General features: G+C 42.2%; 1 protein-coding gene across 4 annotated transcripts; it reads left to right on the top strand.

Annotated features, from left to right (window-relative positions):
- The first annotated feature begins 17,857 nt into the window (after positions 1-17,857).
- Positions 17,858-25,871, top strand: LOC101417415 (zinc finger and SCAN domain-containing protein 31-like). Of its 4 annotated transcripts, none has more exons than XM_058285389.2 (5): positions 17,858-17,925; positions 18,680-18,789; positions 19,311-19,764; positions 20,038-20,185; positions 21,380-25,871. In XM_058285389.2, the coding sequence occupies exons 3-5, from the start codon at positions 19,366-19,368 to the stop codon at positions 22,234-22,236; spliced, it is 1,404 nt and encodes a 467-aa protein (XP_058141372.1). In that variant the 5' UTR covers positions 17,858-17,925; positions 18,680-18,789; positions 19,311-19,365; the 3' UTR covers positions 22,237-25,871. The 4 variants fall into 4 exon arrangements, with proteins under 4 accessions (XP_058141372.1, XP_004474224.1, XP_058141371.1 ...); XM_004474167.5 differs by having other exon boundaries at positions 17,888-18,178; XM_058285388.1 differs by having other exon boundaries at positions 17,888-18,182.
- The last annotated feature ends 75 nt before the right edge of the window (positions 25,872-25,946 follow it).

The following is a 25,946-nucleotide window of genomic DNA, read 5'->3' as shown; positions in this document are numbered from 1 at the left end:
CTCCCAACTCCAGAGTCCCATGTATTTCTTCCTTACCAGCCTCTCCTTTTTGGACCTCTGCTTCACCACCACGACTGTGTCACAAATGCTGTTCAACTTAGGGGGACCCAACAAACACATCAGGTACATAGACTGTATGGCCCAGGCCTGTGTCTTTCACTGGCTGGGCTGTACTGAACGCGTCCTGCTTGACATCATGGCCTTAGACCATTACGTGGCTGTGTGTAAGCCTCTGAGGTACTCCGTAATCCTGGACCACAAGCTCTGTCTGCAGCTGTCCAGCACTGCTTGGCTCACTGGTCTGACCAATTCACTGCTGCAGTCCACGCTCACAGCCCAGCTGCCCCTGTGTGGGAACCACGTATGACCACTTTTTTTGTGAGCTGCCCAGTCTTATTAAGATGGCCTGCGAGGACACCAAAGTCAATGAGATCACTGACCTTGCATTGGCGGGCACTCTCCTGATAATGCGTCCCCTCTCGATGATTCTTGTCTCCTACAGTCACATTGCCAGAGCCGTATTCCGAATCCCTTCTATTCATGGGAAACATAAGGCTGTCAGCACTTGCTCATCACACTTACTGGTGGTGTCTTTATTTTATGGCCCTGGCATCTACATCTACATGCAGCCAGTAGGCGATGAATCTCAAGACCTTGCCAAAGTTCTGACCCTGTTTCACTGTGTTATCACTCCTATGGCCAACCCATTCATCTACACCCAAGGATGTTAAAGGAGCTTTGAGGAGGCTTCTGAGGAGGGCCATTTCATCCAGGAGGATGTGAGAAAATGATGCTTTATTCTGAATGGAAAATCCCCACAATAACCTGAGATATTTCCTTCTCTATGAATTCCACCAAAACCATTCTCAAAAATTAAAAAACCTTTGCTTCTTAAGATAAGCACCTTCATAACGTCACACCTAATAGGCAGTTTGAAAATCCACTGGAATATTTAATACAGTAACAGTGAAAAATGCTAAGGGCATGTGAAGTTCTGAAACAAACAAATCTGAATGGAATTACCTTAAAAAAATGTCTTACTCTGTTAGAACTCTACAAATACATACAAACCTTTAAAAATAACTATCAAAGCTGTATGGAATTTTCTTTTAAATATAAAACTATCATATGGGAAACGGACTTGGCCCAGTGGTTAGGGCGTCCGTCTACCACATGGGAGGTCCGCGGTTCAAGCCCCGGGCCTCCTTGACCCGGGTGGAGCTGGCCCATGCGCAGTGCTGATGCGCGCAAGGAGTGCCCTGACACGCAGGGGTGTCCCCCGCGTAGGGGAGCCCCATGCGCAAGGAGTGCGCCCGTGAGGAGAGCCGCCCAGCGCTAAAGAAAGTGCAGCCTGCCGAGGAATGGAACCGCACACACTTCCCGTGCTGCTGACAGCAGAAGCGGACAAAGAAACAAGACGCAGCAAACAGACAGAGAACAGACAACTGGGGGAGGGGGGGGAATTAAATTAAAAAAACAAAAACAAAAACAAAAAACTATCATATGAGCTATTACATTTAATTGTTTTGGGAACTTGTCAAACCAGAAGTATTTCGACAATAGGGAAAGAAAGGACTATTATTAAACAATATTGATCCTATGGGGTGTTGGTATGGTGAATAATTAATGTGTCTATATATCACACCACAAATTATGATAAATTAAATTTGAATCAAAAGTTAACATTTAAAACACTTTTCATTTAAAAATGTAATTCCTTTTCTATTATAATTGTGGAAGAGAAATACATTACTGGCAATTGAATAAGACCAAAACCAAGATGAATAGAAATGGTAAATAAGTGTATAACAAAATAAATATCAAAAGTAAAGTTGTTAAATTTAAAATGTAGCGAGATTATATAAAGACTTAACAGATATATATGGATAAGATCCTGCAATTACTAAATTAATAGTACAAAAATAAATGTACGCTACTTTACATATGGGAAATATAGGGACCATATCATCATGTGATAAAACTCAGTCTTAAAAACAAGCTGTTAAAAATGCAGGCAAGGTTGCAAACTAACATGCATTCCTGGTTCCTTCCAATTATCCAACCTGGGAAATGTGGGAAAGTAGTCGATGAATAGCAGAAACTAAAAAAATACAAGAAATCTTTTAGGATATAACAGTTAGCTGAGTTGTGTTTTCAAGATTGAGGAACACCCCAAAGAGAAGTTTGAGAGCCGAAGCTAGACGGTAAGCTGGGCCCTAGTTGTGCCCTTTTCTCTCCTCCATATTGTGTTAGAGAATGCTTGCCCCTTGCCTTCATCTTCATACTGAGATGAAAACAGCCTTCCAGTCCAGTGGGTCAGTCAAAAAAAAGACCTACCAGGGAGAGGCCAGAGCCTGGCGAGGACAGGAACAAATAACTACAGTCTGTTCCCATTTCCTACTTCACCCCATGGGCTAAGTAGCAACAGAGAGAGACAGTGGCTGTAAAAGATCATTGCTTGAGCCAGAGATTCAGGGACAGGGATATTCCCGGAGAAGCAATACTGGTGTCCTAGAGTATGCTGCTGTCCTCGAATATGAGCTCACAGAAGAAAAGAATGAAGCAATGGAGAAATACTTGTACTTTAAAAGAAAGACAACAAATGGAAGTATGTAGAGCAGATGAAGGAGTGTATATGGGCCAGACATAATACAAATCAATATAAGCATAATAATAAATATTAAAAGGAAATTGTGGGAAGTGGACTTGGCCCAGTGGTTAGGGCGGCCGTCTACCACATGGGAAGTCCATGGTTCAAACCCCGGGCCTCCTTGACCCGTGTGGAGCTGCCCATGCACAGTGCTGATGCACGCAAGGAGTGCTGTGCCACGCAGGGGTGTCCCCCGTGCCCCACGCGCAAGGAATGCACCCCATAAGGAAAGCCGCCCAGTGTGAAAGAAAGTGCAGCCTGCCCAGGAATGGCACCGCATACACGGAGAGTTGACACAAGAAGATGATGCGACAAAAAGAAACACAGATTCCTATGCTGCTGATAACAACAGAAGCAGACAAGAAGAAGAACACGAAGCAAATGGATACAGAGAACAGACAACAGGGGTGGGAATGGGGGCAGGGGCGAAGGGGAGACTAATTAATTAATTTTAAAAGGAAATTGCAAAGCCTACGTGAAAAAAAAAGTTTATGAAAATTCTGGCAAGTTATAAAAGTAGACCTAAACAAATGAAAAGACATGCCATGTTCATAAAAATACCAATTACCCCCATATTAATTTTTTTTAAGATTTTTATTTTTATTTATTTCTCCCCCCCTCCCCCATTGTCTACTCTCTGTGTCCATTCGCTGTGTCCTCTTCTGCATACGCTTGCATTATCAGGCAGCACTGGGAATCTGTGTCTCTTTATTGTTGCATCATCATGCTGAGTCAGCTCTCCATATGTGCAACACCACTGATAAGGATAGAAGAGGTCACAGAAAAACACACACTGAATGGACACGAACACAGAGCAGACAACTGGCGGGGGGCTGTTGGGGGAGAGAGAAATAAATAAAAATAAATCTTAAAACAATAAATAAAGCATATTATAAAGCTTCTACAATTGACACAATAAACAGATTGACCAATGATCACACATAAAATCCAAAAAATACTCAAATGCATATGGAAATGATAAAAATGATATTTCAAATCAGGAATATGTGTACTTCTTTTTTTTTTTTTTAAAGATTTATTTATTTAATTAATTTCCCCCCCTCCCCTGGTTGTCTGTTCTTGGTGTCTATTTGCTGCGTCTTGTTTCTTTGTCTGCTTTTGTTTCTTTGTCCGCTTCTGTTGTCGTCAGCGGCACAGGAAGTGTGGGCGGCGCCATTCCTGGGCAGGCTGCACTTTCTTTTTCACGCTGGGCGGCTTTCCTCACGGGCGCACTCCTTGCGCGTGGGGCTCCCCCACGCGGGGGACACCCTTGCGTGGCACGGCACTCCTTGCGCGCATCAGCACTGTGCATGGCCAGCTCCACACGGGTCAAGGAGGCCTGGGGTTTGAACCGCGGACCTCCCATATGGTAGACGGACGCCCTAACCACTGGGCCAAAGTCCGTTTCCAGATCAGGAATATGTGTACTTCTGAGGAACTTAGAATCCTACCTTATATCAGATACTAATAAAAATTTCCAGTGGGCATATATGTAAATATGTAAAAAGGAAACCATACAAGTACTAGAAGAAAACATCGTGTGTGCACACCTGCACATACATATACACACAGATAATCTCAGAAGAGAAGAAAGCCTTTCTAACTATCATATAACACCCACAAGTACTAAAAGAAAACAACACTATAGTAGATACACAAAAGAAAAAGAAAACTTTTGCATACAAGATAAGCAGAGTCAAAACCAGTAGTAAACTGGGAAAAATATTTGCAAATTATATCACAAAGAGTTGATATTCATGCTATGTAAAAGTCTCTGAAGTTGAGCTAAAATAGCCAGTCATCAGATAGGAAAATGGATTAAATTAAATAAACAGATAGGTCTTAGAAAATGAACTCTAAGTGGCCTTTAAAGCTATGAAAAGATGTTCAACTTCACTCATAATTAAAGCAATGTAAATTGAAACAAAACTAATTTACTATTTCTAAACTATCAGATTCTAAAAATCTGTTTGACAACATACACTGTGGGCGAATCTGTGGGAAGTAAATATCTCCATATACAGCTGATAGAAAAGTAAATATTATCTCCCTTATGGAGGGTAATTTGGCAAGTACGTCAGGAAATGGGACATGCATTTATTCTTTTAATCCCAAATATACACTAGTAAAAATGCAAAATAATATATTAACATATAGTGTTGTTATTTTTGGAGCAAAAGCCTCCAAATAGCCACAAAGTCCACATGACAATTTTAATTTAGTGAATCCAAAAAAAAAAAGATTATGTTTTTAAACTAATACATTCCTGTGGTATGAGGCCCTTTGATTGCATTAGATTCAGTTAAGGGACTTGATTAGATCATTTGAATAGGTCTCTTTTGACTGGACTACATTAGTGAGGCATGACTCAGATTGGGTCTCGCTCTCTTACTGGAGGTTATATAAATAGAGACACCCAGGAAAGGAAGCTCTGCCCTTTTGACCCAGCCATGTGAGAGAAAGGACTCAAGGTTCGCTAGCAGCTGAAGTTGAGGCACGAAGTTCCCAAGACACTGGGCCCACGACGCTGCTCAAGGCTGAAGAGACAGCCATATGCCTGATCACCCCCAGCTGAGCTCCTGGAGACATGAGGCTGGAAGGGAAGGCAGGGACCTCAGCAGAAATTGGCAGCCAGCTTGCCTTGCCACACAGCAGGACACCAGGATCACCAGTAGTTGACTTTGGTGATGAAGCATCTCTGATGGTACCTCAATTTGGACATTTTTGCAGACTTGGACCTCTAGATTTTACCCCCAAATAAATGCCCTTTATAAAAGCCAACCTGTTTCTGGTATTTTGCATCAGCAGTCTTTGGCAACTAAGATAGTCCATCAGTTGAGAACTGAATAAATGTTGATAAATACAGACAATTGGTTACTATGCAGCTGTAAAAAAATGAAGATCTCTAAATAGTTCTACAGAGTAATATCCAACTTACAGAGTTAAGTGGAAACAAAAGCAAGGCACAGAACGATTTATATAATATGCCTTCTTTTATAAGGAGTGGGCTAAGAGGAGAAAAAGAAAGAAATGGAGTGGATACAATATGAAAAAACATATTTCCTATATTTGGAAAAAGAGAAAGAAGAGGATATTGCCATGTGACAGAAAAGCCAAGGACTGAGGACCAGCTCCAGATTGCCATAGCCATTGAAGACAAAACATCACCTTACTGACATCTCAGATTTGGACTTCTCTTAGCCTCAAAACAGTAGCCAATAAATTTCCATTGTTTAATCTAACCCATTTTATGGTATTTGTTTAGCAGCTGGGAAACTAACACAGTTTTCGGTATTGTAAAATACAGTGCTGATAGCTGGAAAATGTGCTTATTGAAATTGCTTCACTTAAGCAGCTTTGAAAATTCTAAAACTAATTGCATTGGTTTTCTATTACTCTAACTTTAGAAGTTTACTCTTTGTACTTAGTTCCCTGAAGGATTGAATGGGACCTTCTTAGTTTTGCTTACAGGAATAGTAAAATGTCTCAAAGCAAAACCAGATAGAATGGTGTAAATCTGTAACTTTTCCCAGAAGCAAAAAGTTTGATGCCCTAGAGCAGTTGCCTGAGAAAAGAGCCAGGAAGGCCTTGCACCTGCACAACCACATCTAAACTGCAGTTTATTAGCTGCTGAAATCAAGGACAAGTTTGATGTGTTTGAGACAACACGGGACTGAGAAATTGCATGTACCCTCCTCACAAAACCTCTGGCATCCCTTGTTTTTTTATTGTTGTCGTTTTTTTAACTTATTTTTCTTCTCCCTTTACCCTCTCCTTTGCCTTTAAAAATCCTAGTTCCCATTCTCACTTTGAACTGGTTTTGGTACAAATTCCCCAGTTCCTTGCTTGTGCATCACCGTCCCACTAAAAAGCATGTTCTTCGTAGCATCAGATAGGAAGAACCTGTCTATTGAAAACAACCATCCTTACAGTAACCGTGTTGCTATTACGAAGACCTAAACATGGGAAAACAGCTTTGGAATTGGTAATGGGTAGAGGCTGGAAGAAGTATCTATCAAGCGTGACTTGGTGGGTAAAGCCCAGATTGCTTTGAAGAGGCTGCTGGCAGAAATATGGATGCTAAAGGTATTTCCAATGGGGCCTTAGAAGGAAATGATGAATGTGTTATCAGAAATTGGAGGAAAAGCAATCCCTGTTATAAAGCAGCAGAGAACTTGGTAAAATTATGTTCTGGTTTCATTTAGAAGGCAGAAACTTGAATGATGAACTTGGATATGTAGCTGGGATTTCTGGGTTAAGAGCAGAAGGTGCAGCTTGATTTCTCCTTGCAGGTTAGAGTAAAATGTGAGTGAAGGGGATAACCCGAGAACTAAACTCTAAAGCACAGAAGAACCAGAATTTGGTGACTGTGAAAATTCTCAGCCTTTCCAGAGAGTGTGCTCCGAGACTAGGACAAGCAGCAGGTCTATCAAGAACCTCCCTGAGCTTCCAGGAAGTGAGAACCCAGAGAACAGGGTCTGTGTTAGGGTTCCGCTGAATAACTCCTTGTGAAAGAGGGTGTGATTGAACACGGAGTCAGTCAATCATTTCAGTGAAAGTTTGGACTGGAAATTACCCAGGAAGGATCTGTGGAAAGTCCTTTTGTCTGATGGTTGGAACCTCCTTGAATTGCACGTAAAGATGACAAGGTTTTTGTGAAATCTGGATGAGTAGGACCATTGCCAACTTAGCAACTGAGAAGGGACAGGTTGCAGGAAGAATGGCTTCAAGAGCAGAATCACGGAAGCAAAGGTCTGGATTGAAGAGCTCTTCTCAGGCCAAGCGAGTGGGCCCACCCATGTGTGTGGAAAGGCAGGTGTACCCTTGCACTTGGAAGATGTAGTTTATTATCCAATGAACAATAATTCATCTGACTTCTCAAGATAAATGGAGAAGTTATAAGAAATGGAATACTTTCAAAATTCTAAAAGAAAACAACTGTCAACCTAAAAAGTAAACTTCAAGAAGGAAAGTGAAAATATTCTTTAAGAATGAAGGTGAAAGAACTTTTTCAGACAAAAACTGAATTAACTTATCACCAGAAGACTTACAGTAAAAGAAATACTAAAGAGTGATCTTCAGGAAGGAGAAAATGATTCCAGATGGAAGTTTGAAGAAGCAGAAAGGGAGAAAAAGCAATGAAGGGGAGCAGATGTAGCTCAGTGGTTGAGCACCTACTTCCCATGTACAAAGTCCTGGGTTCAATCCCCAGTACCTCCTTCAAAAAAAAAGCTATGAAAATAATAAATATTAGTGTAACATTAATATTGACTGATAAGAAAATAACAATGCCTTGAGGACTTTAAAATATAGAAAAAATTAAGCTACATGAAACTAATAACATGTAAACCATAAGGTCTTGCATTATCCGAAATAGAGTGTAAGTCCTAATTCACATTCTATTTCATGAGATTATAACATATTATAATCTCCAAAGTAACCAGAGTTAAAATAGGTTGGATAAGTATAATACTCAATCCAATCACATCTCTAGATCAAATTCCCAGTATACATAAGAGTTACATAAGATAGAAGAACAAGGAACAAGTTAAGTACACATGAGGAAAGGGTCTATCAAATCCAGAGTATCAGATTGTTTTAGCTTCCTAGGCTGCCAAAATGCAATATGCCAGAAATGGGTTGGCTCTTTTTTTTTTTTTTTTGGCTTTTACAATGGGAAATTATTAGCTTACAGTTTGAGGCAGTGAGATTGTCCAAATCAAGTCATCATCAAGGAGATGCTTTCTCCCCAAAGAGACCAGCTGCTGGCAATCCTTGGGTCCTCTGCCACATGGCAAGCACATGGCAGTTACTGTTCATCTCTCCCTTTTCTTCCAAATTTCATCGTTTTCAGCTTCTGTGGATTTCTCTCTCTCTCTCTCTCTCTCTCTCTCTCTCTCTCTCTCTCTCTCTCATTTATAAAAGACTTCAGTAAGAAGATTAAGACCCATCCTGAATGAGGTGGGTCAATACCTTAACTGAAGCAGCCTCATCAAAAGGTCCTACTTGCAGTGGGTCCACAGATGGGCTGGCTTTTTACAAGGGGGATTTATTAACTTATAAGGTTACAATTCTGAGGCTGTGAATTTGTCCAAATCAAGGCTTCATCAGGCAACATTTTTCTTATAGTCTACTGATGATCCTGGAATCCTATCTCACATGGAAAGGCAAATGGCAGCATCTGCTGGTCTCTCCCATCTCTTCCAGGTTCCTTTGCTTTCAGCTTCTGGCTTCCTCTGGCATTCTCTCTCAGCTTCTGTGGGTTTCTCTCTGCTCTGTGGCTTTTTTCTCTGTCTTTCTCTCCATATTCATCTTGTATATAAAGGACTCCAGTAAGAGGATTAAGACCCACTCTGGTTCATGACCTATCAAATAATCTAATCAAAGGAAGGTCTCACCTACAATAGCCACAAGGACATGATTTTACCAGGGTCCATAATAGCCTCAAACTACCACAGGGACATTCTATGATGAAACTGGCTTGCTTCTGAAAAAGCTCAATGTCTTTTTTTTTTTTTAATAAATAACTGTTATAGATTAAAAGAGCCTAAAGAGGGAGTGGATGTGGCTCAAGCAGTTGAGAACCCACATGGGAAGTCCCAGATTCCATTCCTGATGCCTCTTAAAGAAGACAAACAAACAAGAGCAGGTATCAAGCAGATAAATGAGGGAGCCATATGCGGGTGGGAGAGACTAAACTTGATTAAATCCTAATTAGAAAAGTATGTTTGTATATCTAAAGAGCTAGGTAAATAGATTTTTTTATTGCCCCCCCCCCCCATTCTCCTCCTCCCACTCTGCTTTTTTTGCTGTCTGTGTTGTCTTCTCTTCTAATTTTTTCTCCTCTCGGATTCACCAAGATTCGATTCTGGAGACCTCTGATGTGGGGAGAGGTTACCTGTCAATTGTGCCACCTCAGTTCCTGGTTTCTGCTATGCTTCACCCTGACTCTCCCCTTGTCTCTTTCTTGATGCACTGGCTTGCCACTCAGGCATGCTTTTTCTTCTTCTTTTTCTCTAGGATGACTGAGGGATCGAACCCAGGTCCTCCCGTGTGGTAGGGGGAAGCTCTATCACTTGAGCCACATTCACTTCCCTCTAGGTAAGTAGATTTAAACACAAAAAGACGTTCATTTTGTATAGTTATTATTCCTGTAGCTACAAAAGATATTTGGAAACAATTTGGGAAATTCGATTATGAACGAAACACTAAGTACTTGAGAACAATTTGATTTTTAAGGTATTTCTAGTTTTTTAGGGTAATAGTCTTATTATTAATAGAAACATGCTGAAAACTTAAAGGTGGAATGTCATGCTTGCCAATTTCCTCAAGAAAATCTTTTGAGATTTTGATTTGCACTAGTAAGACCTATGACCCACAAAAATTCAAGGATGCAGGATAGTTCAAAAGAAATGTGGACAATGCTTTAGAAAGATGACTGCCTGTTTTATGAGGAATTGATTAAGGAGTACATTAGTAGTTGCAGAGTAGTTGGGAGGTCCGTGCAAAGCCCAGGAGAGATGGCAGCTTAAGGGATGGAGGCAGACAAAGTGGAGAGAAATGGATGCATTCGAACAATATTTTGAAGATAAATTCAATAGGACTTTTTTTTTCTGAAAGGAGTGTCTTTATTACTTGTTTATTACTTGTTATTACTTGTATTACATAAAAATACAAGGGTCAGGGAGAGGCCGGTGGGGATGGGGGAGAATTGTCTGATAAATGACACACACAGGGAAAAAAGGAAACAATACCCCGTGGTGCCCTTCTGTGAACTGCCCAGTACTTGAGATGGGGTGCGGGAATCAGAACCATAAAAACTAACCACCAAACACCTGGAGATGTCGGGTGGGTGGGGAGGGGGCAGCAGTGGGCAGGCAGCAGGTGGATCGTCCCAGGTGGTACCCCGAGCCTCTGCTTGGGGTGCTTCTTAAGCAGCCAGCAGGCAGGGGCTCGGCGCGCGGGCCGAGCGTGCGCGGGAAGCGGGTCTCCTCCGGGAGGATGAGCGCAGGAGCCGCGCGTGGTGCGGGCTGTGGAAGGACTGGCGGCCGCTCACCGTCTCGTACACGACCACGCCCTGTCCCCACCCCCGCAGTCGGTGTCCCCCAGCATCTCGGGCACTAGGTGCCCCAGAGTCGCACAGAATGTCTTCGTGCTGGCCCCGAATGCCTCTTTGCACGTCCTTGGTCTTGCCGTGGCCACCTGCGTCCAGCCTGAGGCTTTCCAGCTTGAGGTCGCGGTCCACCACGTCGCGCGAGGGCGAGGACTCCAGCGCCGCGTCGATCTCTGCGCCACACGCCCCCGGGACAGGCGCCAGGTCGGCTCACCACGGTGGGCGTCCTCCAGCGCCAGGCGCAGGCGGCCGGGGTCCGCAAGGCGCGCTTCAGTGCGCTGAGCGAGGGGTGTCTGGTGTTCCGGGGACCCCTCCTCGGCGAGGGAAACCGCCTCCCGCAGCATCTTCCTGGCGGGGGCGCGCCCGGGACCTTCTCCCGCCCCGGGCTCACCTGGCCAAAGGTGCCCTTGCCCAGGAGCTTGCGCTGGTCGAGGTCATCCGCGGTGACCTTGGCCCGCGCCTTGCTGCAGGACCAAACCTGTAGGCCACGGGCTCCCGGCCGGGGCCGCGCTGCTCCAGGCCGTTGGCGACCCTGCGCTGGCCGCATCCACTGCACCCTGTGCGGGGCGCGCCGAGGAGCCGTGGGCCCCCTCCTCTGGAGAGCCCACGGGTCGGTCCCTCGAGGACCGTGGTCCCGCAGGCAGCTATGACAAGGTGCTGGGTTCTCGGTCTCCATCAGCCGGCATTCTGCTGTGGAGACGCCGCTTAAGGAGGTGAGGGCTGGTGGGGGGTCTCGGGCCTCCTGACACCCCATGAAGGAGCCGTCACTCTGCAGCTGCAAGTACCTGCGCCCCCAGGTCTTGATGCGGCCGCCTGTCACCCGCGGCCCTCCAGCCTCTCCCGCGGGCTCCACTCGCGCCCGTGGCCTCGCTGCGCTTGCTCCTGCTCCTTGTGTTTCCCCGCCAGGCCCAATGGCTCTTGCAGCGCGGCCTGGTGTTCTCTCGCCCAGGTCCCCTAGGTATGATTTTATTTATTTATTTTTAGTGGGTACTGTGGATCGAACCTGGGGCCTTGTACACGGGAAGCCGGAGCTCAACACTCCCTTAATATAATTTTGATGGCTTTTATGTGAGGGTGAAGAACTGGGATTCATACGTTTCTGGTTGAAGAAGTGGATAAAGGGGACCTTGGAAGAGGATCAGGATTGGGAAGGAGGTGCCTTTAAGACATATATCAAAGAGTAGAAAGATCAACAATCATGGCATTCAGAGACAAAACTATGGAGATAGGAATTTGAGACACTTCAGTGAGTAAAATAAAAACAAGATACAATAAACTTTCACCAAAATGTTAGAAGAGCTATTAAGACCTGTTGTTCTTTGAAATGTAAGATATTGCAGCCTTTTGGAAAGCAATCTAGCAGCATCTATTATTAAAATACATATATTGAGAACCAGCAAGATGGCGGCCAAGTAAGGAGCTCCTAGAGTCAGCTCCTGCTGCAGGGCAGTTAGCAAACACCCAGAGCTCTCTGAGCTAGCTGAGGCACCTGTTTGGGGGCTCCAGGAAGCCAAAGAGCATACTGCAACATACTTGTAGGAGTGGAAGGAGGAGATGCCCGTCTGCAGAGAAGACTCGTAAGTAGAGGCTCCACACCCTGGGGGCCAGTGCCCATCCTCCACTGGAGGCACAAGCCACCTGGGGAGCTGTTACCGGGGTGGAATCGAAAGCTCCACTTCCCCAAAACAAGGGAGAAAGAGACAGGTTGGGCACCGATTTCAGCTATGATGAGGAAATTCAGTGGGCTACAGTATGATCCTGAGAACAGCTAAGGTTTGAGCCTGTCCAAGTCAGAAAGAGGCCCAGAGCTGCCATCTGAACTCCGCACCTGGCACTAGGGGAAGCGGGGAGGACTGAGGATCCCAGTGCTGGTGGGGACTGACTTCTTCCTATCCAGATCATATAGCGGATCTGGCCTAAGCCCCAGCGCCACCTCCAGCAGGGAGGAAGCTGCAGGGACCTGCACCAGCCTCTCCAGGAAATTCCCGGCCAAGCTGGAGGAGGCGGGTTATTATCCCTGTCTGGCAGCACAAGCTGCCCCAGGAGCTGCTCCTCCCCCAGCCTGAGGGGAAGCCGGGCTGACAGTTTCTTTCAGGCAGATCAGCCTGCCGCCCTAGCCTAGGCTTCAGCCCCGCCTCTGGCCGGGAGGAGGCTCAGGAGCCCTGCACCAGCCTATACAGGCATCTGCAGCTAACTTTGGCTGGCATAGACTAAAAATCAGAAGTAGTCTAGCACGGCAACTGCATTCATCTTGGACCCACACTGCTTAGATTGCTGCCCACACCTACAGCTCTATCCCCGCCCCAGGTAGGGGAGAAAGGGATGTGAAGCTTCATCAGTCTCTCTGGGCAACTACAGTCTAGGCCTGCACATGGATTATTCCACATAGCTGTGACTCTCTGTCCCTACCCCTGGCAAAGGAGAAAGTTGGAAGAAGCTTCATTGCCCTGGTGTAATGAGGGCAGCTTGAGCCTCCACAGCTTACAGTACCAACTACATACTTGGCTCCTACTGCATAACGAGCAAGGTAGAAACGATAGGAAGCCCTAAACTAAAGAGAAAAATTGCACCGAGAAATAATAATCTAGTAAACCAGATGCAAGAACACCAACCAAAATTTATAATCCACACCAAGAAACAGGAAGCTACGGCCCAGTTAAAAGAACAAGATAAGCCTCCAGATGACATAAAGGAGTTGAGACAACTAATTATAGATGTTCAAACAAATCTCCTTAATAAATTCAATCAGATGGCTAAAGAGATTAAGGATATTAAGAAGACATTGGAGGAAAACGGACTCTGGCCCAGTGGTTAGGGCGTCCGTCTACCATATGGGAGGTCCGTGGTTCAAACCCCGGGCCTCCTTGACCCGTGTGGAGCTGCCCATGCGCAGTGCTGATTCGCGCAAGGAGTGCCCTGCCACGCAGGGGTGTCCCCCGCGTGGGGGAGCCCCACGCGCAAGGAGCGCGCCCGTGAGGAGAGCCGCCCAGCGTGAAAAGAAAGAGCAGCCTGCCCAGGAATGGCGCCGCCCACACTTCCCGTGCCACTGACAACAACGGAAGCGGACAAAGAAACAAGACGCAGCAAATAGACACCAAGAACAGACAACCAGGGGAGGGGGGGGAATTAAATAAAAAATAAATAAATCTTAAAAAAAAAAAAAATTGGATGAGCACAAAGAAGAATTTGAAAGCATACATAGAAAAATAGCAGACCTTATGGGAATGTAACGTGCAATAAATGAAATGAAAAAAACATTGGAACCATATAATAGTAGATTTGAGGAAGCAGAAGAAAGGATTGGTGAGCTTGAAGAAAAGGCCTCTGAAAGTGAACATACCAAAGAAGAGATGAAGAAAAGAATGGAAAAAATTGAACAAGGTCTCAGGGAACTAAATGACAGCAAAAGGTGCGCAAACATACATGTCATGGGTGTCCCAGAAGGAAAAGAGAAGGGAAAAGGGCCAGAAGGGATATTGGAAGAAATAATGTTAGAAAATTTCCCAGCCCTATTGAAGGACATAGATACCCCTGTCCAAGAAGCACAATGTACTCCCAAAAAAATCCAAATAGACCAAGTCCAAGACACATATTCATCAGAATGTCAAAGGCCAAAGACAAAGAGAGAATTTTGAGAGCAGCAAGAGAAAAGCAATGCATAACATATAAGGGATATCCAATAACATTAAATGCTGATTTCTCACCAGAAACCATGGAGGCAAGAAGACAGTGGTCTGATATATTTAACATACTAGAAGAGAAAAACTTCCAGCCAAGAATCTTATATCCAGGAAGACTGTCTTTCAAAAATGAGGGTGAAATTAGAATATCCACAGAAACTGAAAGAATTTCAGGAAATACTAAAGGGTATGCTAGAGCCTGAAAAGAAAAGACAGGAGAGAGGGACCTGGAAGAGAGTCTAGAAATGAAGATTGTATTTTAAAACGTAACTAAAAGTGTCAAAAGTGGTGAAAATAAAATATGACAGATAAAACTCAAATAGTCAGGAATAAACTTAACCAACGGTGTAAAGCACTTGTATTCAGAAAACTGCAACTCAATGTTAAAACAAATCAAAAAAGCCCTAAATAACCAGAAGAACATTACTTGCTCATGGATTGGAAGACTAAATATCATTAAAATGTGAATTCTACTCAAATTGATAGACAGATTTAATGCAATCCCAATAAAAATTCCACCAGCATTAAAGAAAAAATTGAAAACATGATCATTAAATTTATTTGGAAGGGTAAGGAGTCCTGAATAGCCAGAAACATCATAAAAAGAAAAAGCGAACCCTCATCTCCAGACTTTAAATTATAATACCTACCTATAGTGGTAAAAACAGTATGGTACTGGCTTAAAGACAGACACATAGAGCAATGGAACCAAATTTATGGTTCAGAAACAGACTCTCACAGATATGATCAAGTGACTTTTGATTAGCCTGTCAAACTCACACAATTCCGGCAGAACAATCCATTCAATAAATGGTGCTGAAAGAATAGGACATCCATAGCTGAAAGAAGGAAAGAGGACCCCTATCTCACACCTTATCCAAAAATTAACTCAAAATTGATCAAAAAACTAAAAATAAAAGCAAGAACCATAAAACTTCCAGAAGAAATTATTGGAAAATATCTTCAAGACCTGGTGGTAGGTGGTGGATACTTAAAGCAGATAAGAGTAGGACTGAGTGGACTACTGATGTATAATGTATGTAGAAGTTTTAATTAACTTTACTGTAAAATTGTGGAAATGTATAGAGTGGATGGTAACATACAGGGAGTAACAGCTAGTTTATAAATAGGGATGTGACTGAAAATGGTAGTCTAGTTATGTAAATGCCAATTGACAGAATGCTTGAGAATAACCTAGGAAGTGGATAGCACAGTAAACCAAGAGGTGGGTGAGAATTGTGGTTGATGCCACAGATGCAATATGTCCTTTGTTAGCTAAAACAAATGTATATCACTACTGCAGGGTGTTAGGAATGTGGAGAAGCATGGGGAAAATACAGGTAGAGAGACCTACAGACGGTGGTTAGTAGTAATAATATAATATTCTTGCATCTATGCAAAGGTGTCCTGTGTTGATACTGAGATGGTATGGAAAATGTGAGCCAAATGTACACTATGGACATGGCAATAATCTTAAGATATTATTTTATCTGTAGCAAATGACACACCACATTATGTGTTGATGGAGGGGTGTTGTTTGGGAATTCTGCATATGTGCATAATTGTTTTATAAGTTTACAACTTCTGTCATAAAAATATATTTAAAAAATAATAATAGAGTGAGTTGGGGAAAAACACACTAAATGTAAGAAAAGAACTATGATTAGTAGTAAGATTTTGACAGTGTTCTTTCATAGTTTGTAACAAATGTCTCATGACGATGCAAGGTGTTGGTGGAGGGTTGATGTATGGGACCCCTGTATGATGTTATGCATGTTTGCTTTGTATGTTCACAACTTTTACTACACACGTATTTGTTTATGTTCATATATAAATGATATAAAGATAATAATAATCAGATTGGTTAGGGGAAAAATACTTTGTTTAGTAATATTTTTACAATGCTCTTTAATCATTAGTTAAAAAGGTTTAAAAACAATGCAAGTTATTGGTGGTAGGGTGAGATGTTATATATGTTTGTTTGATGTTATATATGTTTGTTTTGTAAGTTCACAACTATTATACATTTATTCTTTATGTATGTTTATATATGAATGCTATATTTCAATCGATTTTTTGAAAATTTTTTTAAAAAATACATATGTTCTTCCACCCAGCAACACTACTTGTAAGAACCTATCCCCTAGAAATAAATTAATTGGTATAGAAGACATCATGTATAATAAAGTTTATTGCACACTTATTCTTTATGACAAAAACTAGAAACATTATAGTATGCATGATGAAAATAGATTAGCTATTAAAATAAACATGGGAAGTGGAAGGGGCTCAACTGATAGAGTGTCCCTCTACCACATGGAGGGTCCTGGGTTCAATACCCAGGTGCTCCTGACCCGGGTGGTAAGCTCGTCCATACACAGTGCTGCCGAGCTCAAGGAGTGACCTGCCACTCAGGCGCACGCCCGCATAGTGGTGCCCCACACGCAAGGAGAGCCACCTTGCATGAAAAAAGCACAGCCCCCCCAGGAGTGGCAATGCACGCATGGAGAGCTGACACAGCATGATGACTCAACAAAAAAGAGATGCGATTTCCTGGTGCTGCCTGACAATGCAAAGGGACACAGAAGAACACACAGTGAATGGGCACAAAGAGCACACAAAGGGGGGGGAGGGGAGAGAATTAATAAAAGAAATCTTTAAAAAAAATAAAATAAACATGGTGACCATTAAAATGATGTTTAAGAACCATTCAAGACCAATTGGAAGGGTTGCTAGTAGAACTATAGAAGTATAAATATAATATGCAAGAAAATGTATATAGAGTATGCCCTATTTTTATAACACAATCCCCCCCATACACACACACAAACAATATACATATGTATATTATTAGCAAATATTCGCTCATTATCTACTGTGCTCTGGGGCTCTTGACATGTTAACCATTCAATACCCACAATATCTCTCTGATTTACGTATTATCCTCATTTTACAGTTAAGGAAAATGAGACAGTGAGATTGAATAACTTCATTCTTATGACAAAACTATCAAGTTTTCAGGTCAAGCTGAGAAACCAAGCTCTTAAGCCCTACGTTGTGTTTGTATATAACTATGCCGTGTAGGTATGCATATATCTAATTTGTCAGTGTTGATTATACGAGCAGGGAGAAAAATGTGGAAGAATGCACACTGAGGTTGACATAGGTTGGGGGAATGGGAAGATGTGATCTGGATAGAGGGAGATAGGGGAGATAAACGCAGACAGACAAAAAAAAAAAAGAACTAGGGAGAAGAAGAAAATAAGACTCCCCAGACAAGGTGATCATCCCTGGACTGATGGGTGTTCACGCGTGAGGGCGGTTTGCTGCGGAATTTGGGGGTCATGCGGTTTGACGTTGGGACGCAGTCGTGGGACCACGGCCGGAGGCAGCAAACCATAGAGACGGGGATTCCTAGAGGGGCGTGGCGGCGCTTCCGGGACTACGGCCGGGCGGTAGTGAGACGTTTTCTGGGCTGCGGGGTGAGTGGGGCCTGGCTCACCTCCGGGCCGGGCGGCGGCGGGCTCGCCCCAGTCGGCCCCAGGCTGGATGCGGGCGCTCCCATTCCAACCCCGGCTGCGGGCAGCAAATTCTCCTGGAGAGACGCCTGGCTGGGCCCTAGCGAGGAAGGGACGAGGCTCGGTGGCCCCGAGTTTCCCGCCCCGGCCGAGCCCATCTCGGCCACTCGGAATAGACTCCTCTTTTCTGGAAGTTTCAGAGTAGAGACTCCCGAATGTGTGTAAGAGGGATGACTTTCTTGGAATCTGGTGGGTCTTAGACGCCTATAGAACAGGAAAACTTTTAGCCAATCCTTGGGGTCAGAAGGTTTTCGAAATCACATTTTGCGGGATTTAAAAAGGCGATATAATAAATCGTAATGCCGAACGGCCCAGGAGTCTGGGGCAGCCCCATATTCAAACATACTAATACTTATGTATTTAAAATATGAATAGTCATTCTATGCCTATAAGTAGTTCCATGTCATTTCTAGCCAGGTTTTGTCAAAAAATCAATTTATGTCACTTCGAATATTGCCGCCAAATGACTTGTAAAAATACTCTTGGTTTTCAGATTGGAGATTTCAGACTTGTGGGAAAGGGATTGAGGGCCTATTCTAATGTTCTCACTGTCTTATTTCTCTAGTATTTGTTTATCGTACAATATAAAAGAAATAATTCCTGAAAAGTTTGGAGACAGTCTTAAATGTAATGCCTTCTCTTCTTTTTTTTCCAACAGATATTTATTGATCACCTACTGTGTACCAGGCACTATTCTAGATACTGGAAATACTGCAATGTACAAAACAGATAAAGCACCCACTCTTACAGCAATTATATTATTGTGGGGTAAGAAAAATAAATATAATGTCAAGTGGGGGTGAGTGTTACAAAGAAAAACATAGTAGGATAAGAGAATAGTGGTGGGAAAACATTCTCAAATGGAATGGGCTAGAAATACCCCTTTGAGGAAATGTTTTTAAGCATTCTTTTATGAAACAAAGGTCTTTCTCATGAAAATATCTTGGTAAGAGCATTCCAAGCAAGTGTGAAGGCCCTCAGATGTAATGCATTTGATATGTATTAAATAGAAAAGGATTTAATTGGAGTAGAGTGAACACAGGAAAGAATGGTAGGAAAAAGGTTATTTTTTTTCATTTCCAAAATTGAGTCATAAATTCTCATTACCAAAAATGGCAAATCCTCAAATCGTTTGCAACACTATCAGCTAAATTTCAAATAACATTTTACATTTTCTTTTCCTAAAGAGAACTGGGCATTGGTCTTTATAATACATGTAGTGTTTTTTTGTTTTGTTTTGTTTTTGCATGTACCTGATGAGAATTTTCTCATCTTACTTATATTTTAAGGGGAATCTTCCTGGAGTATTAACCCACCTATAGGAAACTCCTCTCTTGAGTGAAAATGGCTACAGATTTTATCATCCAGGATGGAGAGGAACAGGAGGGACCTGCAATAATTAAGATGGAGGAAGATAAGTTCTTTGGACAGAAAATCGACTTGCAGCAGAACACCCAGTCCAGCCAGGAGGTCTTCCGCAAACGCTTTCGACAGCTCTGCTACCAAGAGACACCAGGGCCCAGGGAGGCTCTAAGCCAACTCTGGGAACTTTGCCATAAGTGGCTGAGGCCAGAGAATCATACCAAGGAGCAGATTCTTGAGCTTCTGGTACTGGAGCAGTTCCTGACCATCCTGCCTGAGGAGCTTCAGTCTTGGGTGCAGGAGCATCATCCATTGAGTGGAGATGAGGCTGTGTCTTTACTGGAAGATTTGGAGAGAGAACTTGATGACCCAGGATTTCAGGTGGGAAAGGGAGATGTGTTTTGTGGTGGCAAAGTATAGCATTTATTGATGAGGTCGGTAGGAAAACAGTGAGAGCTTAGTTACTGTCTTTTGTCCCAATCAGGCTTGATTGGTTCTGTAGCTCTGTCAGTTTCTTTTTCTGTCTCCTCTGTGCTACTTAGCTCATTGAGTCCTCTTTCCTGTCCTGTTTCCATGGGAGATGTTTTCTAAGGTTGTAACTCTAGTTCTCATAGTGGTTTCCTCCCAAGCCCAATGGTCCCTAATTGTCTCCAGGGCTCATCCCAAGCAGATGGACAGAAAGTGCTCTGGGAGGAGGTGATATCTCTGGGAGCCACACAGCATTCACCAAGTTATCAACTCCAGCACATGGAGACCCTGCTCGAGCATGACTCTTTGGAACCCCATTCCATACAAGAGAGAGGTGAGAAGGAAGAGGAGAAATCTATCTGGGTAGGGGGGTTAGGGTAGGGGTCTCCTGCTTGGCCAACCAAAGCCATCCTTTATAGCATTGCCATTAGTGTCTCTAACCCTAACTCTCCCCAAAACTTTCCCAGACTCATCTTTTTGCTTTATGAAATACAATCTTTATCCTTGGCCTTTAAGGAAAAGGCTTCTAGGCTTTTTTCACGTATCTATCTTTACTTTTTAATTTGAAGCATTAAATTATCACATCTTTCTGTTGATTTTTATACGCCACTCCTTCACAGTAACCTCTTAAATGTGTTCTTTGTGTCCAGCCTCTGTCCCTTTATGCTTTCTCAAACCATCAGTGATAAACCCATCCTCTAAACTTCATGTTTCTCTTGTCTTCTTCTGCATGAATTTCTTTACTCTCTTCATGTCATTACCTTCCCCTGTGTGTCACTCAGGTATAGATTAGGCGCCCTTTTTCCTTTCCACATTTTCTGCATTTCAAATAGCTTTCCATTTATCAAGCATTCCCCTTTTAAATTCCTGATTCCCTTCAGAATCTGTCTCCAAAAAGCAGGAATAAAGAGACTAGGAGAGTGAAGAAATCTGTCTGTCTAGTATTTCCTTTGGAATCTCTCTTTTTTTCCTTTACTCCAAATCTCACTAAAATGGATTATTTTTTATTGTGTTTACAGAGGAATACTCATTCTTGTTTATATAAAGGAATTATTGTTTTACATTGAATCTGAAAGCAGTGTCCTATTTTGGGCAAGACCACAAAGGGTTTTCTTTCCAAGTAATAGAATATGTACTTTATATTTATAGTTTATCCTTTATGCTATCATTGCAATTGAATGCAAATTTAAAGTACTCTTTATACACTTAGACTTTTTCAAAATGCTTTGATGTTTTGTCCCCTTTTTTTGGTGGTAAAGACTCTTCCTAATCCCCCTTTACTCTTAGAATGTCTATTTCCTATTTCCTTTCTTGCTAGAAAGTTCCTTAATTGAACTGAAGAGGTATTTATTAATTTTGAGGGGAGCATGTTTAAGAAAGAAATATATGATTCCTCAGGAGTTTAATACTTAATCAGTTAAAAAAAGATGATATTTCTGTTTTGTCTACTTTTATATTTATTTAAAATTTTCCATAATAAAAAGTTAAAAAAGAAAGTGACATTTGAATGATCCATTTCCTGTTTTAGAAAGTGCGACCAAGCCTGAGACTGGGAAATTGGCTCCAAAGCAGGAAGCATCTAAAGGAATGGAATCGCAGAGAACAGTATTCAACAGTATCTGCAGAGACAGGAATGTTTTCCAGGGTACTCATTTTGGAAACCTTCATGAATACAAGGACAGGTTTGAAAGGCATCAAGGAAATTCAGAGGAAGGAAAAGAACACAGATGTGATCAATGTGGGAAAAGCTTCATGCACAGTATTAGTCTTATTGGACATCAGAGAATCCACACAGGGGAAAAACCCTTTCAGTGCAAAGAGTGTGGAAGAACCTTCGGTCAAAACACAACCCTTTTTAAACACCTCATAGTTCACACTGGTAAAAAACCATATCAGTGTACCCATTGTGGTAAAAGTTTTAGTCGAGGCTCAGTCCTTGTTAAACATCAGAGAAACCACTCTGGGGAGGAGTCTTATGAGTGCAGTGAATGTGGCAAAATCTTCAATAATAGCACAGGACTTACTCAGCATCAGAAATATCACACCTTAATAAAATGTTACCAGTGCAATGAGTGTGGGAAGGCTTTCAGGGAAAGTTCAAACCTCACTAAACATCAGCGAATTCACACAGGAGAAAAACCCTACGAGTGTGATGAATGTGGAAAAGCCTTCAGTGGAAGTTCTGACCTTACTAGACATCAAAGAATTCACACTGGGGAAAAACCTTATGAATGTGATGAGTGTGGGAAGGCCTTCCGTTTGAGCTCACATCTCACTGAACACCAAAGAATCCACAACAAAGAAAAACCCTATCAGTGTAATAAATGTGGAAAATTCTTTAGACAGAGGTCGGGTCTCTTTCAACATAAAAAAAAGCACAACTGATCAAAATCACATTGTTCTAATTAGTGCAGTAAAAATGTTAAGCAGCATTTGTTCCTTGCAGAACTCAGAGAAGCCACAAAAACAGTCTCCATATTTGTCACCATCTCCATCTCCTCTAACATCAAAGTATCCACAAACTAGATTCTAAGAACTAGATCAGATTTTCTTTTTCCAGGCCCCTGGCTTGGCTAGCTAAAAAGGCATAGCTTCAACACAGCCAATGTCATCTCACAAGTCAAATTTAGAGAAAGTGCACACCCACAGCCCAGAGTTGAAAGTACCCTGTAACATCTCCCAAGGGAGTAATTAAAGTTAGGCACGTTATTTTGATTCTTTACATATTCTTCCTTTATCAGTGTGTTGTGATCAGCACCTTAATAACTTATCTGAGATGTTGCTTTTTAAAAGGGGCAACCTGGAATAAGGAAAGAATACTAGATGCTAGTATCCACTAAGCCACTGAATGACCTTATATAAGTACTTTTTGGGCCTTTGTTTCCTCATCTGTGAATTATGGACTTAGAAAATATAATCTCTCTAAGGTTCCTTCCTCTCCTACAATTAAGTGATTTTTGTGAATGCCATTTAGCCATGGTGGAAGATATGGCTTTGTACATTGAAGTGTCCCCTCCCTAAATTTGTCCCATTCCTTCCAATTTTATTTTTCTTTGCTGTTCTGTAGGCACTCTCTGCCCCTATTATACTCATCTTCCTTTCTGCAGGCACCCATTGTGCAATCTGGCATCCTTGTCTTTGGATTACATTCCTCCCACTTCACATCCTGAATGTTGTCTCCATCTTGTTTCCCCAGCTAGAATTTAGGGTCTAAGAATGCCCACACCTTCCTGTGTAGAGTTTCTTCATGATAACTTGGACATAATAGGTACTCACTAAAAATGTATTGATTGCTTAATTTATATGTTTAACTGTAACCCCACTTACAAGAAATGGGCTTTCTGAAAGCTGACCCTCCCAGAGTATGGGTGGCAGTACTGTAAGATGACACTAAAAATGTGCATGGCTTAAAGATTGGTGGTCCCATTGGGCACCTACCGTTGAGCGCCCTGGACAGTTTGCCCATGTGCTTTCACTTAGGCTAGTAGCAGTTAAAGAAGAGAAGGACGATCCCTTCTGGAGTACTGGAAAAACACCAGTGCTCAAAGAGGTATTGGTTACCCTACCTGAAGAAAGAGGCTGTGATGCTGACTCAGCCACGCCAGACTACAGTGGAGTTCAAAGGAAGCATCTTCCCAAAGGAGACTCCTCTATAAGTTGCTGTTTCCACTTCACACTGCATCTAGGTAGAATAGTCCCAAGAGGAAGTGTTTCTTGTTCAGGCAACTTTATGTTGGTGCAGAGAAAAATAAAATTAGTTGGGTCTGGAGAAGAATTCTGAGGTCACAAAGAGGGTGGAAACTGATGCAAATCAAATGATATCCCAGAAACTTTACTGGCTAAGACAGCAGGGCTCAAGGCAGGGAAGGCCACTGATGAACAAAAGTATACCCTAGGATGGGGGCTGCCAGATAAAAGTTGATTTTTCAGGGACTGAATGACTGAGGGATTAGCTGTCATTGCTGTTGAGTCAGCTGTTAAAATCTGTTGAATTTATAGAGCTATTGTTTTGATAACATTAGCCACTGTACTTGCAAGTGGGCAGATCATGAACATCCCCCGGGTTTCTAAGGGAGAACTAAAATCTCCAGATGTGATAACCCTTGAAGGATAACAACAGCACTTCAAGCTATGAAGCTAGAGACACTTAAGACTTGGGAATGACAATATGGTATTTAAACATTAATGGCTGGTGAACCACCTAATGCAATGCTGCTCTTGCCTGTTCTTTGTTACACTTTTTCTGCATCTTTTCATCCTTCAATTCACCTTTACCTCTTGGGAATCTCCCCTCTTTTCTGTCCACCTACTCTCCTACGTCATAGGCATCATTTCTTTCTAATCCCTCCCCCATCCTCACCCCCAATCTTGTATTTCCTAGATATCAGTGCTTGGGTGGGGGGAGCAGAGAGAGTGGGTTCGATCAGAAATGATGGGTCACATTTAACAGAAAAGGGGAAGAAAATCCTGGATAGGAGTCATGATGCAGGTACCCTATATGAATTTATGATCAACTGCTAGTAACAGATCTGAAAAATGTATTGGTGTGTTCCTCTCATGTAAAAGTCTGAAGGTAGAGGGTCTAGGACTGTTGCTTTTGCTCTATGCAATCTTCAGGGATCCAGGCATCTGCTTTGTCTCCCTCTTCTGCAAATGGCTTCTGTTTTCTTCCCATGGCTGCTGAAGCACATGGCATCTCTCAGGAGGGTTCTCATAATGCAATGTTTTCTCTTATACCAAACTTAGCAGAATTTAGTCTCATGACCACCCTCGGCCACGAGGATGGCTGAGAAGTGTAATCTTTATTCCAGGTGCTGAGGTACAGATAAAGCTTGGCATTCTGTTACTTAAGAAAAGGGAAAGAATGGAGATTTAGTGTGGTCCCAGGTAAAGGTATCATATTTGGAATTCTCAAGTGCACGAAACTGTCAAATGTGTGCCGAAAGACCAATGGCTAAATGAATGAATGATAAGGGGTGCAGTGAACCAAATTAGAACTAGGGGATACAGTGGTGTTATAGGGATATTAAAAGGGGATGAATAGAGCAAGAGAAGGAAAAGAGGAAAGTGGGGAACAAGAATATGAAAAACCTTGGGTTAGAGGCCCCTTAACCTCACCAAATTTCCCTTTAGAAGAAAAAGCCTTATGAAAAATAATTGAATATAGCTTAAATTAGTTTTAAAATGGTATCACAAGATATTTTTAAAGAAAAAAAATCCCCCAAAATCTTCCTCCATAATTTAAGAATTATTTTCATTGTTTCATGTTGTCTATTCAGAGAGATTTATATAGCTATATAAATAGAAAAATAATTTTTACATAATGATATTTAGTACACTTAGAATTTTCTGATCTGTCACTTATTTTTAAAAATACTCATGACTTTATATCACATAGTTTTATAGCTTTTGTAATAATTTAGGTCAGTGCTTTTTTAAGAAAAATATAAGGCCACCTCTATCTCTATTTGGGAAACATTTTACGTAAGAGGGAATAGTTGAGTAAGAAGCTTGTCAAATATATATATATAAACTTAATTTTTATCTTAACATTTTCACTGATGAGAATTTATGTCCTTTGATGCTGTCTTAAATTTGCAACTAGAGAAATGGCCCCTTTGAAACCCACATGCCTGGGGGTTAACTGATCCCTGAAAGCCAAAGGAACTAGCTGATCAGGAGACCTGGTTTACATCCTGGCTCTGCTGACATCTGCAAGGTACTTCATTTCTCTGAGCCTCGTTCTTTTTTCCAACTATAAAATAAGTGATTTGGATTTTTAAAAATATCTTTTAATTTAAATAGAAAAGTATGCAGTCATCGGTTTACAGCTAAATGAAATACCACAGAGTGAAACACGCATATAACCACCACCAAGGTCAAGAAAGACACACTACCAGTCCCCAGAAGGCCCCCTGTGCTCCCTCCCAAACGCTACTTCTTTCCTCCTCTCTGCTGTGACTTATAACATTAGAGATTAGTTTGCCTGTTTTGAACTTTATATAAATGGAATAATGAAGCATGTCTATTTTTCTGTGTCTACTTTCTTTAACTTACTATTATATTTGTGGAGTTTATCAATGTGGCAGGTAGGT

The sequence above is a fragment of the Dasypus novemcinctus genome, chromosome 22 (genome assembly GCF_030445035.2).
Source record: "Dasypus novemcinctus isolate mDasNov1 chromosome 22, mDasNov1.1.hap2, whole genome shotgun sequence".
Taxonomy (NCBI): Eukaryota; Metazoa; Chordata; class Mammalia; order Cingulata; family Dasypodidae; genus Dasypus; species Dasypus novemcinctus.
This window is presented reverse-complemented; position numbering and strand designations above follow the sequence as displayed.

What these genes read in the sequence shown, in the direction of transcription:
- LOC101417415 (XM_058285389.2), top strand. Translation starts at nt 19,366, where the DNA reads ATGGCTACAGATTTTATCATCCAGGATGGAGAGGAACAGGAGGGACCT. An exon ending in TTGATGACCCAGGATTTCAG is followed by an intron (nt 19,765 to 20,037) that starts GTGGGAAAGGGA and finishes AATTGTCTCCAG; the next exon opens with GGCTCATCCCAAGCAGATGG. An exon ending in CCATTCCATACAAGAGAGAG is followed by an intron (nt 20,186 to 21,379) that starts GTGAGAAGGAAG and finishes TTCCTGTTTTAG; the next exon opens with AAAGTGCGACCAAGCCTGAG.